The sequence below is a fragment of the Trichosurus vulpecula genome, chromosome 4, assembly GCF_011100635.1.
Source record: "Trichosurus vulpecula isolate mTriVul1 chromosome 4, mTriVul1.pri, whole genome shotgun sequence".
NCBI lineage: Eukaryota > Metazoa > Chordata > Mammalia > Diprotodontia > Phalangeridae > Trichosurus > Trichosurus vulpecula.
In genome coordinates this window covers 281,543,365-281,557,489 of record NC_050576.1, presented here as the reverse complement: position 1 = coordinate 281,557,489, position 14,125 = coordinate 281,543,365, and the positions used below count along the sequence as shown (strand labels likewise).

Here is a 14,125-nt window from a genome sequence, read left to right as displayed (position 1 = left end):
TGGAGAGGAGGGGAGGAGGAGGGAGGGAAGCACCATCGAGACAGCGGGCCAGAGCGGCCAGGCGCCCGAACCTAGAGCATGACGGGAAGCGGCCAGAGGGCGCCTCTGGGAGTAAGAGCGTGCAGACCCAAGGCCCTAAACAAGGTAAAAGCCAGGCCGCTCCGGGGAGGCCCGGGAGGCGGCAGCTAGTACTCCCCTGGATCTCTCCTGGCACCGGGCTCGGCCGCGGCGCCTGCATTCAGCAGCCCCTGAGGGGGAAGCCGCGCGCGACACATTCCCGCGCCGGGGGCTCAGTTCCCCCAGCCGTAGAACGGAGGGGCTGGCCTCGGCGCCCTCGATCTTGCAATACCCCCTCTGTGATTCCCGATAGAGCCCAGGTAGGAGTTCTGCACAGGAGTGACACTGCAGCTCCCGGGGATGGGGAGAAGGGGTCCAGTACGAGTGTGACCTTACATTTTGGAGGGAGGAGCAGGGGTTCTGCACAGGTGTGACTTTGTATGGGGGGAAGAGCAGTGGTCCTGCACAGGTGTGACCTTGTATGGGGGGGAGAGCAGGGGTCCTGCACAGGTTTGACCTTGTATGGGAGGGGGAGGAGCAGGGATCCTGCACAGGTGTGATCTCTCATCTTGGAGGGTGCAGGAGTCCCTGTCTCCCCACCCCTGCCACGGATATGTCTTCTCCGCACCCAGGTTCGGCAATGCTGAAGGCCCGGTGAGGGGAGGCCCCCACTATGCCGCTGTCCGACTTCGTGCTGGCCCTGAAGGACAATCCGTACTTCGGGGCTGGCTTTGGGCTGGTGGGCGTGGGCACTGCCTTGGCCCTGGTCCGCAAGGGTGCCCAGTTGGGCCTGGTGGCTTTCCGCCGTTACTACATGATCACCCTGGAGGTCCCAGGCAGGGACCGCAGCTACACGTGGCTGCTGAGCTGGCTGGCCCGGCATGGCTCCCGCACCCAACACCTGAGCGTGGAGACCTCGTACCTGCAGCATGAGAGTGGCCACATAACCACCAAGTTCGACTTTGTCCCCAGCCCAGGAAACCACTTCATTTGGTGAGGGGGAGTGGGCAAAAGTGGCATTGGGGAGACTTGGTCCATGTGGAGCAGAGAGGGGCCTTTATTCAGGGTCCTGCATCCCTCTTTTAGGTACCAGGGCAAATGGATCCGGGTAGAGCGAAACCGGGAGAAACAAATGATTGACCTGCAGACGGGGACTCCGTGGGAGTCGGTCACTTTCACCGCTCTTGGCACAGATCGCAAAATTTTCTGTAGTATCCTGAAAGAAGGTATGGAATAGTACTGTCCGTCTTTTCAGATTTTATGTGGGAGAGGGATTGGGTCTGGAGGAGGCACTGGGAAAGGGAGCGGAGGGAGCAAGAATTAAAAGAAGCTGCCCACTTAACCCAAGAAACCAAGTATCCAAGGAAAGGAACTGTTTTCCAAGTTTCTTTTCCCTCCTTTGTTAGCCCGAGAGCTGGCCCTGCAGCAACAAGAAGGGAAGACAGTAATGTACACGGCCATGGGCTCAGAGTGGAGACCGTTCGGTCATCCTAGACGCCGCAGGCCCCTAAAATCCGTGGTGCTGGATAAGGGCTTGGCTGAGCGCATCATCCAAGATATCCAAGAGTTCATCAATAACCCCAAGTGGTACAGTGATAGAGGTGAGGGCTTAAGGGATTGACCAGGCATTAGGGTAGGCGCCGCAGCTATTTTCCTGCATCATTTGTGGTCAGGTTCTGGGAGGTATGATGATGCTGGCATTGCTCCAAGGCTGAGGGCTGACAGGGTGGGGACACATTTTTGGGGGGTAGTCAAACCATTTGGCCATCATTCCTCAGAATGTCCAAATCTTGGAAGTTGTACAACTGGTTTTAGGTCCTGACCCTGCTGCCCCGGACTGTATTCCCAGGCATTCCCTACCGGCGTGGCTACTTGTTGTATGGGCCCCCTGGCTGTGGAAAGAGCAGCTTTATGTGAGTAGATTGTAGATTTCTATCCTCCTCAATCTCCTTATCCCTGGCTTGTGATGAGTATGTTTAGAAAAGGAACTGAAAGGGACCCAAGATGATTAGAGACCCCAGGAATGTTAACTAGGGCTTGGTAATGGGAAGTAGGAGAGAGCTGACAGGAGGCAAGGGCGTAAGGAAAAGTGGTGGATCATAATCTGTGGCTTCATACTTCTTCCTGTCTTCCATAGCACAGCTCTGGCTGGGGAACTGGAGCACAGCATCTGTCTGCTTAGCCTTACTGACTCAAGTCTCTCTGATGACCGGCTGAACCATTTGCTGAGTGTGGTCCCACAGCAGAGCCTGGTGCTACTGGAGGATGTAGATGCAGCCTTCCTCAGCCGGGACTTGGCCAAAGAAAGTCAGTGCTAGACCATGGGGCTGGGGGTAGGGAGGACCAGGGATTGATGCCTTACTCCCTCTAGTTATTGCCTCCTATGGACTGACTGGATGTTCAAGTCAGGTTCTTACCTACTTCGTAGTTTATCCGTCTCCCCTCCCCCTTCAAATGACAACAATCCTTTAACGATTCTTTGTTTTGCTTTAGACCCAGCAAAGTACCAAGGACTTGGACGTCTGACCTTCAGTGGGCTGCTTAATGCCCTGGATGGTGTGGCCTCCACTGAAGCAAGAATTGTCTTCATGACTACCAATTATGTTGACAGGTAAAGGAGGGGAAAAATGCCTTTAATGTAGTAGAAGGTGATGAGATTAAGGTGGAAAGAGATCTACACTAAATAGTGAGAATGTGGCAAATGAGAAATTTGACTTTTTCTACCCTTTTCAGATTAGTAAGGGGGAGAAACAGGAAACCAGCCCCTTGCTCAAATCAGAATGACACCATGTCTGTCCATTCTCTGCTTCTTACCTCTAGGCTGGACCCTGCTCTGGTACGTCCAGGTCGTGTGGACTTGAAGGAATATGTTGGCTATTGTTCACACTGGCAGCTGTCCCAGATGTTTCAGAGATTCTACCCAGAAGAGCCTACCTCTATAGCTGAATCCTTTGCAGAGCGAGCCCTGTTGGCCCAGGGCCAGCTCAGTGCTGCTCAGATACAAGGCCACTTCATGCTCTTTAAGAATGACCCGGCAGGGGCTCTGAAGCATGCTGAGGCGCTTGCTGTGACCACACCAGGCTTAACATCAAACCAATAAATGCCATTCAGAGCACCATGCTTCTCTGGTTAATTTTCCTGCTAGTATTTAAGAATGGGGGAAGAGGGAGAAGGAAAGAAGCTGGGTTGTCTGAATATTGTTACTAATTAGGGACTCCCACTTGCTTCTATAGAAATAGCCACAGTTGAGGAGACAGAACAAGTTTAGGGGTGCATTCCTTTTTCTAGCATTCACGGTCTTCACAACTTCCATACACATACAGGATTTATGGAATTAACCTGCCAACTTGGCTGAATATTCCAAGGCATCTTTCTTCTATCACAAATTTGGCAGGGATACAGCTCCTAAAGACTAGATCCTTTACTTCCAGAGGCACCAGCAAGCAGAGAGTTAGCTGAGCTGGGCCAATACTCTTTATTGCTTCCCTCCCACCCATTATTCCCTGCCCCCCAACATTCCTGCTAGGAACCCTCCTCTGGTTCCAGGCCAGGAGGTTCCCTCCGAGCACTGGGCCGGTAAGCTCCCCGACCACGAGGCACGCGGGGGTAAGAAGAGCCAGGCGTCCGACCTTTGGAACGTTCCCAGCGACCACATTCCCAGTTCCTGCGGTTTGGGGGCCCCTGCCAGCTGCCAGCCCCCTTCTCCTTGGTGGGGCCTTCAACCCTTTGACTCTGAGGCTCTGGCTTCAGGTCCATGGGCTCTTTGAATGGCCCATCAGGAGGAGGCAGTTCTTGTGTACAACTGGAGCCTTTGGGGGCAGAGTTCCCACTTCCCTGAAGGTCTCTCTGCTCTGACTGCTGCCCAGGGGCCCGGCATGCCCTGGAGGTATCTCTTTCAGCTCTCTGGAGCTCATTCAGCCCTTGTTGGCTTGGCCCAGCCCCTGAGATCCTTTCTCTTGTATGCTGTGGGGCAATGGGCAGGATGTCTTGTGGAGTGGGCAACGCTGTGGCAGGGGCACCTGGTGGCTGAGATCCCTTGGAGGCATCCAGGGCTACCTCAGGTTCCACAGGGGAAGGCTAGAAAAAGGAAAGTGAGGTAGAGTGAGGACAGGGGCCTTGAGTACAGGGTTCCAACTTGAGATAACCCATCTTCCCCCCTTTATTTTTGCTTCTTATAGTAAATGTATTATTTCATTTAACTTCAAGTAACATTTCCCCCAACAAATGCTGATACATGAAACTAACAGGGTTAAATTCTCTATTTCCACTTTATCTGTATAAAGTCAACAAAATAAAATGACTAAAGTAATAAATGTAGAATGGTGGCCCCCTCCTTACTCCTCCCTACAAATTCATACCATATCCAGTTCAATTTCAAAGATGACACAGAATGAAATAAAACAAAAATGTTAGAAGTTACATTCACTTAACTGGCACTTCCTCTAATTCCCATGATAGCCTCTTAAAAAACAGATTCAGCAGCAACATTGGCCTGCATCGATTTTTCTATTTGTGATGAACATTTTTACTCCTTTTGACTCAGAGGAAGTCACAGAATACACAATACATAAATCCCACAAACATATTTTTTGAAATTTAAAGGAACCATCAGTTGGCTCCTAGACTTCACATTTCTAATAACCCGTGTAACAATGATTAGAGTTTACAAATTTAAAAAATTAAGTATCACAGTTATTTTTTCAAAGTAGCAGATTTTAAACCTCAAAAGGAAAACACTGCAACTAAGCTTATAGCTAAATATTCATTGACAAATAATGGTTTCTCAGGTTTAACTACACATGAACATGGTTGTGCTTATTCTTTCCAAGTGCAGCCTGTCCATAAAAAGGGTTTAAGACACACTCTTCATTCAAGCATAAACTGCATTCAGTAGAAAAAAAAAATCAAAGAAAATTAGCATGTGACTCTCACCATCACCAAACTAAAATATAAAATTAAAGGATAAAAAAGTAAAAAATAATCACAACTATGAAAAAGATGTGACCTATGAAACAATTAATTATAATAAAGGTAAAGGAACTTTTATTTTCAAAAGTAAACTTTTATAAGTTACTGCAAGCTATTGTAAAGAGAATGTATGCTCAGTACAGCAAATGTGTCACGTTTTTTCCAAGTTGGGGAAGCAGGAAAAACAAAAACTGAATCCATGCTCCCCCAGACTCTCCCCCAAACCCCCCCAAAATATTCGAGAATGGCCTAGAATTTATGAGACAGGTCTCAAAAGAATAATCACATCCTAAAATTGATGTACTTCCCAATCCCAAAGAGACTTTCTCTTAAAAGATGTTTTCTCTACATTCCTCACAAAAAGTAATCGTACCACTAGACTGAGAATGTCGAATGTACTCTTTCAATTGTGGCTGCTAAGAACTCATCCTGTAAAATTATTTGAACAACTTGTAACTGGAGGGGGAAAATTCAAAAGAAGCCATACTAATGAATTCTAACTAAAACCCCATTCACTTCTGAGCCCCCACAAAACACTTTAATAAAGTGCCAAGATCTACTCCAGAACAAAGAGTGCAAGGACATCAGGCAATCAGATTCACGTCAGATCTCTCAGCATGTGAAGACAAAGGCATTTCCATGGAAATGAGAAGCCAGTATTTGGCAGTTATAAAAGTGACTTAGGGTTAGATTCTTCTGTAGTAATTTGGCATCTTCCGCTGAAGGTGAATTGCTTTTGTGGCTTATCTCTCCCTGGGGAGGTAGAAGTAGGATACTGATAGTTTCCACAGATAGGTAAGACCTATCAACAAATCATCGAATATGAAAACACATTGTGTTCTTATGAATGTTGTCAGTGTTCCTAAACCAGATTCTCTATTTTAAAATCAAGCCAAGACAAAAACATAACCTGTGTGAACCAAAAAAGCATGGACTTATGAAGTTGAAATCACTTGGTCTAATGTACACTGTTTAACCAAAAAGGTCACCTGGTTCTCCCCTGCCCCATAAAATACATGTATGATAAATGGGAGTGACAGGGACAGGAATTACAGGAGTTCAGATTATATATGCTTCAACCCTGTCACCCAGGTACCACATACATTTAGTCCCCATTTCTGTCAGGTGGATAAGTTTAGCTCTATGGTGATGGCTGGACTATTTACAAGCATCTTATTTACAGTACTTCTGTAGATTGCAGGCCAATTTTCTCTTCTTCCACTTCTAGTCAATCTGAGCTTGGTTTTCTTAATGAAAAGTGCAGAATCTTAAAGTGGTTACTCAACTGGTTTACCACTTGTATTCCATAATGGACATGTGCCAAAGTAAAAATAATGCTTGGTAAGTACAGAAGAATGGGTTCCACATGAGGGGGTAATTGTAAGCACACCAAAAGAATGACAAGGGCCAATGGTACAAGGAACAAATTCAAACTTTGGCATCTTGTGTTGCTCATCTGACACATGATAAGGTGACATGTGATGTTGGCAAAAGCTGTTCCAACCATGTAGTAGAAGAGTCTAGGACATCTCTCTAAAATATCTGATGGTGACCAGAGGACCCAACTTGTACTCAGAAAGAAAAGCAAACACGGAGAAACAAAGGGCAGCATTGTTTCATAGACGGAACTGTGCTTCAAGGTGTTATTTTTGTAGGCCTTGAAAAAGTTATATAAGCTCATTGGCAGAGTCACACGTGCTGCACATCCAATAATCATTGCAGTGAATAGGTCTCTATATAAGAAATTAAACAGGAAAGGTTCATACCAGGCCTCAACTCCCACAATCGCAGTCACTATGTAGACAACAGAAATAGTCACCTGGCTAATGTCATATACCCAAGAGAACTCCTGTATTATACTTTTCCCAATGGGACAGGATGAAAGAAAACAAGACTATCCATAAGAGGTTATATAAAACAACAACACCAACACCCACTGTTCCCCGTCCAAAGATGGAATACATAGTCACTACAAAGTAAGCGCATGACCAACTATCTAGTCCATGATCAAATAATTCTCCTAAAGGGGTGCTGGAGTTGGTTCTACGAGCCTGCTTTCCATCAATACCATCTAGAGTGTAAGCAACGAAGTTAAGGATGCCCACTACAGTCCAAACCCAGCCAGATACATGCTTCTGACTTGGTGCTGATACAAAAAAGTCAGGATCAAAGTAGGCCCTAAGTAAGAAACTGAATATAAGCAACAGAAACCCTGATAGGGTTATCAAATTCAGAGCCAGCCATGTAGGAAAAATCTTTACTATAGTATTCCAAAATGGGTGCATAACATACAAAGAAAGCAGATTGGTATGCACGGCCCTGTACTTGTATTTATCGAAGCTGGCCAGCTGCTCGAGAGTCACATACTCGTAAATGAAGGCCATGATGACAGTGAGGGAGAAGAGGAGGAGGACGAGGCACCGACAGCCGCTGAGGCTGCCTCAGAGGCGGGTAGAACCCAGCACCAGATCAGGTTCAATGTGAGTACTAAAGGCTGAGGGAATCACCCATCCTCTCCTTGACACTACATAGCCTCCTCACTAAAAACAGCACATGACAATGCACACCTGAGGTGTATGGTGGGGTTAGGAGCCCACTTCCTCACCTGTTGGAGGCTGATGAAGTACCGGTTCCGTTCGGCTTCCGGATCTATGATTCCCCCACGCTGCTGCTGCCTCTCATAAAGCCGCTGGCGTTCCTCCCGCTGTCTCAAGCTCTCTGCGTCCGGCTGGTATGGCTCCTGGAGGGAAAAAGGGTGAACTGACTCCTGCCTCCCCAGGACTGTTTCTCATCAGTGTCTAGTCATCAGAACCAGCCTTCCATTTCTAAGCCTGGTCTTTCAGAAGCAGGTGAAGCACTATTTTGGAGAAGCCACCTTTTTGAAATCCCTCAGTGAGTTCATGCCTTCACTCCTAATTCAAGAGTAAGTGGGGCCTTCTTACCAGAGGATGTTGAGGTGGGGGAGCTGCCTGTAGCGTGGCAAGGTCATATACCAGGAGCTCTCTGCAGACCGGACACTGGACACCAACACCCTACCAGACAAAATGGCTGGTGAAAATCTGTCCCCAAAGAAAAATTATAAGACGGTGTCTTTCTCCCTTCTTTGTGGAACACTAGAGATGTCCTGTTTTTTCAATATGTATTAGTTTTGCTGAACTGTTTTTCCCCTTTTTTGCTACAAGGGATAACTGGGAAGAGAAAGAAAAGGGAAAAGGCATATTTTGGAAATGCAGGTTATGTAAAAACAGAAACCATACCCATACCCCAGTGTGCTCCCGAAGGGGGCTCTTTCTGAAGTTACGGTCCTGAGGATAGGGCTTAGGAAGCATGGATCTACTATCTGCTCAGGCATGGTAACAAGGAAGCAGGGCCCAATGCAATCTCTACCTGCTCAACTGGAGAACCTGGATGTTGCTGCTGTTCCTCTTTCTGAGCTAAAAGTTCTTGTTCCATGTGCTGGATGTAGCGAGCAAGGCAATGGCAGTGGAAGTAGTGGTAACAGGGGGTCTTAGTGAAAGCTTCCTTCTCCTAGGAAGAATGAAGCCCACCAACCATGGTGTCTGGGCCAAGGTCCCCAGATGTCCCTTTCCTCCTCCCTAGCCCCTACTTCCTAGGAGCACTGACCTGGAAGCCGTAGAGACAGATGACACACTGGCCATGCGGAATGTTGTTGTCTGTGAGGATCTCCTTCCCCTTCTAGAAAGAGAAGCGGGTGGGGGAGAGGGGAGAAAGAAGACTCAGCTTGCTCATGAACTCTATGGTCTGGTCAAAGGTTGAGGCCGGGGGATACACTACAGCGGTCTTCCATTTAGGAATCTCTACTCTGGATAGATTCTCCACTTCCGTTATTAACATTCTTGCCATTTATGTGCACTCACTGCTTAGGGCACAGCCTCAGCCTCCTGGAATCCCCAGGGAATAAATTATTCTCAATGTTTTCCAGATAGCAAAGAATTTTAAGCATTTTATTTTTTAAAAAATATCATTTAGGATGCAAAAACTTTCTAAAATGCACTCTACTTCTCTCTTCTCCAAGCTATAAGACAAATAACTTTCTTGCTAGTTTGTCATCATTAATTTACATTAATTACTGTACTGAGGTATATTCTAGAGAGGCCCTGAGACCTTATTAACAAATAATTCCAAGATTCTTGTGATTTTAGGTTTTCTTACCTGCTTTTTAATAGTTTTTTCCTCTTATTGCCAGGCTTTCAAGCTGTTCCTTCTCATTGTTGTCAGGGGGTCTGCCTGTAGCAGCCCTTCCCTTTAATTTGTACTTCTAATCTGCAGTAACCAAGCTCATTAAAATTGTTTCTATAATGAGAACCAGTACTGAGTGAAGGTCTGAGGGATTCTTCTGTCTAAGTGCACAAGTTTTAGCACGTGAATTTTCTGACATCTATTCTGAGGAAGGCACTTTGGCTTCCTTGGCTCTTTAAGATTCTAAACACAAGTACTTCGTGGCTAGCGCCTTGCCTGTTTAAAGACCAATCCATGTTCTCTGCCTGCTTTCCCAAAAAGCTTTTGTGACTAATCCCAGCCGACGAGTTCCCTACTTGGCATCAATGCTGCCACTGGAGGGTTAGTCTATTGCACTGCTGACTCTGGACTCAGGGACTGTGCTAGAAGTATGGTTAATCCCAAAGGCCAATAACTTGAAAGTCCTATTTTGTCTCTGAAATGTTTTAGTGTTTGTACACAAAACAATAACCCCTATTTATATTGGTGCTTTAAGATTACAAAGCACCTTCACACACACTTTAAATTTTCCCAAAATTCCTGAGGCAGCTAGTACAGAGGTATGATTATCCCCATTTGAATGAAGCACTTAATTGCTTAAATTTCATTTCAAAGTGGAAAGCCACATTATAAGGTCTTGACTCAGGAGGGAAGTAGAAGCCTAATTTACTCATCCTCCCAAATACTGCCTATTTTTCATCCTTCTCAGATTGATGCAAGGTTTGCCTTCTCTCACAGCCTTCTCCATGGAACTTAAGGTGACTGGGTTGGGATTCTTAAGAGGTTTTTGGTTTCCTACCCATGAAAAGTAGCTAGAACTGAGATATTAAAAAACCATAAAGAGCGGTGATATTTTTAATTTGCCCTTATTCATGTTGCTAAGGTATGGTATGTGGCAGTGCTGTCTGGAGGAAAGGCAATCTCTTCCAGTCTCTCTCCCGCCCTCTTATGGTGAGGGAAGACCCTGGTAAACATTAAAATGCTAATATAAACGTAAGGTGTGGCTTTGTGGGTGTTCTGTATGCTGGACTGGAAGTTAAGTTTTGAGTATAGGGACTGTCTTCTGTTTTCTTTCTATCTCCAGTAGCATCAGTGCACACACTATCTTAAACTGAAGTCTCAGACATAAAGATGATCCATACATTCAGCTACTTTTCTCTTACCACTGAGAAAAAATAGGAAATGAATAAAGTGCTATTAGACAAAAAAACTATTCTTTTAGACTTGTCAGGTTTCAAGATACTGGAGCAACTAAATGAAGAAGCCTGTAAAACCTTGACCTTTGGAGGGCTTTTAAAACAGGACTTTCATCTATTTGGACCAGTTTTACCGAAGGGGAGGGAAAGGGGTTAGGAGAAATGGATGGTTCTAGACCAAGAGTGGGGAACCTTCAGCCGTGAGGACAAATGTAGCTTTCTAGGTCCTTGGGTGTGGCTTTTTGACTGAGTGTGAGTTTTACAAAACAAATCCTTTTATTGAAGGGGTTTGTTCTGTGAAGTTTGGGTTCAGACCAAGAGCCGCACTTGGCCACATGTGGCCTGGAGGCCATAGATTCCCCGCCCCTGTTCTAAATCCAGGGCTAGAACCTGCTCTGTCATGAAAGGAGGGAGGTCTCCCTAGGGCCCAGCTCACCTCAATGAGTTCATAGAGCACAGCAGTGCCCAAGCCAGCCTCAGCCACACGACTCAGTGCCTGTGAGATCCTGGAAAAGAAAACCCAACCCCAATGTTAGGACAGTTCCTTTCCACCTCTTGAAAAAGAGATACCTTAAGTTAGTACCCTAAGGTACCCTTAACCTATGTGAGATATGCCCTACTTCTACTCTATATTGGTCAATGCATCACTTACTTGTGAATCTGTTCATCTGAGAGCCCCCGGGGGTTACGGATAGAGATCTTTGGCACCTCATTGGGATACTGGAAAAGAGAGACCGGATCGGTACGGAGTGCTCTCTCTCCCTATCCCAGCATTTCTCCTCCATTTGTGGTCACCCAATAGGCATCTTACCTGTGCAGGGACCAGCAACACCAAGGTAAAGCAGACAAATTGTGAATCCTGGTCTTCAGCTGTGGCAGGGTGCAGAGTGATGCAGATTTCCCATGGTGAAGACCTGTGGGGGGGGAATGAGTGAGAACTGGGGGTGAGGAGTGGGGTGAGTTAAGAATTCCCTCCCTAGAGAAATGAGAATGGAATCTGTCCTATGGTAAGTTAAAGGTATCACCCTTCTTTCTTTGAGGGACAGTTTCCTTCACTTCTCACAACCTTTAGGACTAGATGATGGTCTGAGTAAAGATCATTCCCTTATTGCTATCATAAGCTCTTCTTGGTCTCAGATGGTTACTCACCTTCCATTTCCTTGAACCACCTGTAATTCATCCAGGTAGATAGACTCCAACACCTCCACTTCAGAGGGCAGAACCCTGGGGAAAGAGATGGCTGATGTACCATATCCTTTCTTACTGTAGTCCCATGAGGAAGGATGCTTGTCCCAGAGGGTACTGGAGAGGAGGGTTGGTAGTAAGGTCTGGTTTAGGGTTCTAGGCCATTTTCAGTCTTCCTTTTTTACAGCTGGGGTTCATTTTTCATGGCTATTCCAGGCTTGGGGATTTTTATAACTATATAGAAAAAACACATTTGTAGCTGTCTTTCTGTAAGCTTCCTGAAAATGGAGAAACATCAGGAGACCCTCCTTTTCCCAAAGAGGGACCTAATCAGGGCCCAAGGAACACAGGAGCCCTAAAGGAGAGACCTTGCTGTTCTGAGAAGCATAGTAGTTCAAGCACATCTCTTAGGTCCCAGGTCATTCCTTTTCCATACCTACTTCAAGATGGGAGGAAACAAGAGTGAGAGATAATAGCAAAAACAGAATTGTAGAGCATGAAGGGGCCTCAAAATCCAATTCTTTCATCTTATAAATGAGAAAGCAGAGGCCCAGAAAAACTGTGACTTGCCCAAGGTCACAAAGTTGATAAGAGGCAAAGCTAGCATGAGAATCCAGGCCTTCAGATACCCAAACAGCTGGCCTTTTATTTGGGTAGAGAGATAACAGGCTCAAATCTAAGCTGTGTCATTTATCATCTGGGTAATCTTAGGGCAAGTAAACTTATTTTTTATACGAGGGGATTGGATTACATGGCTTCTAGAGCTAAGTCTGTGATTCTACCACCTCATCATTGCTCTAAACCAGAAGCATGAATGCTGTAGCACGTCACCAGTATAATTACCAGTTACCCAAGAAACTACACAGATTCTTAAGGTGTTTAAAAATGAAACAGTCACAGGCTTTTTTGCGTATCCCGCCCCTCCCCCCATAGGACTTCCCTCCCTCTAAAATAAGGAGGGGGAGGGGAGAGTTGGTTAGCGAAACACTTTAGATGCAGGTATGGCCCTATTCCTGACTGACTGTGGTTCAGCCTCTACAGATCAGGCCCGAAGCTTCACAAGACAAGGATATTTAATAATAGCAGCAAGGTCCCCGATGGTTAGTTTGGATGTGCCTACAACTCCTCCACCCATGCTAGAATCCCATGACTAAGCCCCATCGCTTGGCTTCGGGGGCGCTTGCATCCCCACCAACATCAATGCCTACCAACGTGAAACGCGGTGGAAGGGTGGGAGTGGGGGATGGCAGGGACCCTCCCTAGTCCTCTGCCCTACCAGGGCCCCTGAGCTTTGGGTCTCCTGGACGGGCCGGGAGCCGCCCTCGCCACTGCCCGGCCCTGGGTCCCGCTGCTGCAGGAGGTCGTTGGGGCGGAGAGGCCGGCGCTCGGCTGGGGTCGCGGGGGGCCTGGCCGGCTCCCGCGGGGCTGGGGGCCACCAGGAGGCGGACACCCAGGTGGACGAGGCTGGGGGCGTGGGCCGAACCCCGGGGTGTCCCCGCCTTCAAGTTCCGCCCCCCCAAAACACGGCCTCCACCCCGGGCCTCCAGGAGGCGGCCGTGGGCCCGCCCCGCCCAAGGCCAGGAGCGGCCACCAGCCAGATCCCGCGTCCCCGGCAGTTACCAGTCCTCTTCCCCGGCTGCCGCCCCAGCCGCCGCCGCCGCCGCCGCCGCCGCCATCTCCTCCTGCTGCCTGCGCCGGAACCGGAAGTACCTTCCCGCAGGCCGGGAGATGCAGAGGCCGAGGGGCCGGCGGCCAGCCGTCGTTGCTAGGCGACCGTAGACGCCGGGGTCCTCGGTGGGGCCTGAGGCGGCGGGGTGACGGTTCGGAGCTGCCTGCAGAAGTGCCTCCATGGAGCGGGCCGTCCAGCCTTCTCTCCGCGTCGCCCGGGCCCGGGGGCCTCCTCCCACCTCTGAGGGAGGGAGATGGAGGAGAAAGGGCCCTTCGGGGAGGCCGCCTGCTGGCGCTGCGGACTAACTCGGTCAGGCAACCTGGGGGCCTGCCCGGGGTCCGGGGGCGGAGCCCGGCCCGGGTCCCGCGGCCTGGGGAGCGCTAGCTCCAAGGCTGGGGGTGACCGAGGGGCTGGTGAGGCCCAGGGGCCCGGGGTCAGGGGGACCAGGAGGGCCCGGGGTCAAGGGTCAGAGCTGGTGAGGGAGGGAGCCGATCTATTTTGTTTCAGGGCTGGAGAGGTTGGGGCTGGGGGGAGGTCTGAGACGGACCCCGGGGTCAGGACCGCCGAGGCGGTAGGGGGTCAAGGGTCAGGGCTCATGAGACTGGGGTCGGGGGCTGAGGTCAGGGTCCAAGCTGAGGAGGGTGGGAGGCAGGGGCAGGGCTGGTGATCTCTGGGTTCAGCGTCAGATGATGCTCACGGATCACAGTAATGAGGCTGAAGAGGGAGGGTCTGGGATTGGGGGTCAGGGTCAGGACAGGTGGGGGCAGAGGTAAGAGAGGAAATATGGCTGATCCCCGCCCCCATTTCGTCT

The 14,125-nt window shown here is 48.5% G+C and overlaps 2 protein-coding genes and 1 pseudogene across 4 annotated transcripts; 1 reads left to right on the top strand and 2 right to left on the bottom strand.

The window, feature by feature from the left end:
* The first annotated feature begins 8 nt into the window (after positions 1–8).
* Positions 9–3,195, top strand: LOC118846599 (mitochondrial chaperone BCS1). Of its 3 annotated transcripts, none has more exons than XM_036755318.1 (8): positions 14–144; positions 690–1,050; positions 1,144–1,283; positions 1,464–1,658; positions 1,907–1,970; positions 2,195–2,364; positions 2,551–2,668; positions 2,878–3,195. In XM_036755318.1, exons 2-8 carry the CDS (start codon positions 731–733, stop codon positions 3,155–3,157), a joined length of 1,287 nt encoding a protein of 428 aa, XP_036611213.1. In that variant the 5' UTR covers positions 14–144; positions 690–730; the 3' UTR covers positions 3,158–3,195. The 3 variants fall into 3 exon arrangements, with proteins under 3 accessions (XP_036611214.1, XP_036611213.1, XP_036611212.1); XM_036755317.1 differs by having other exon boundaries at positions 15–377; XM_036755319.1 differs by lacking the exon at positions 1,907–1,970 and having other exon boundaries at positions 9–377; positions 2,200–2,364.
* A 121-nt stretch (positions 3,196–3,316) lies between these two features.
* Positions 3,317–14,118, bottom strand: RNF25 (ring finger protein 25). Its single transcript, XM_036755715.1, has 12 exons — positions 14,012–14,118; positions 13,634–13,724; positions 13,266–13,552; positions 11,610–11,684; positions 11,272–11,374; positions 11,113–11,180; positions 10,897–10,966; positions 8,650–8,721; positions 8,413–8,553; positions 7,968–8,057; positions 7,631–7,765; positions 3,317–4,134 (listed from the first exon to the last, which is right to left on the bottom strand). The coding sequence occupies exons 1-12, from the start codon at positions 14,116–14,118 to the stop codon at positions 3,580–3,582; spliced, it is 1,794 nt and encodes a 597-aa protein (XP_036611610.1). The 3' UTR covers positions 3,317–3,579.
* Positions 6,185–7,409, bottom strand: LOC118846600 (annotated as a pseudogene).
* Positions 14,119–14,125: the final 7 nt, after the last annotated feature.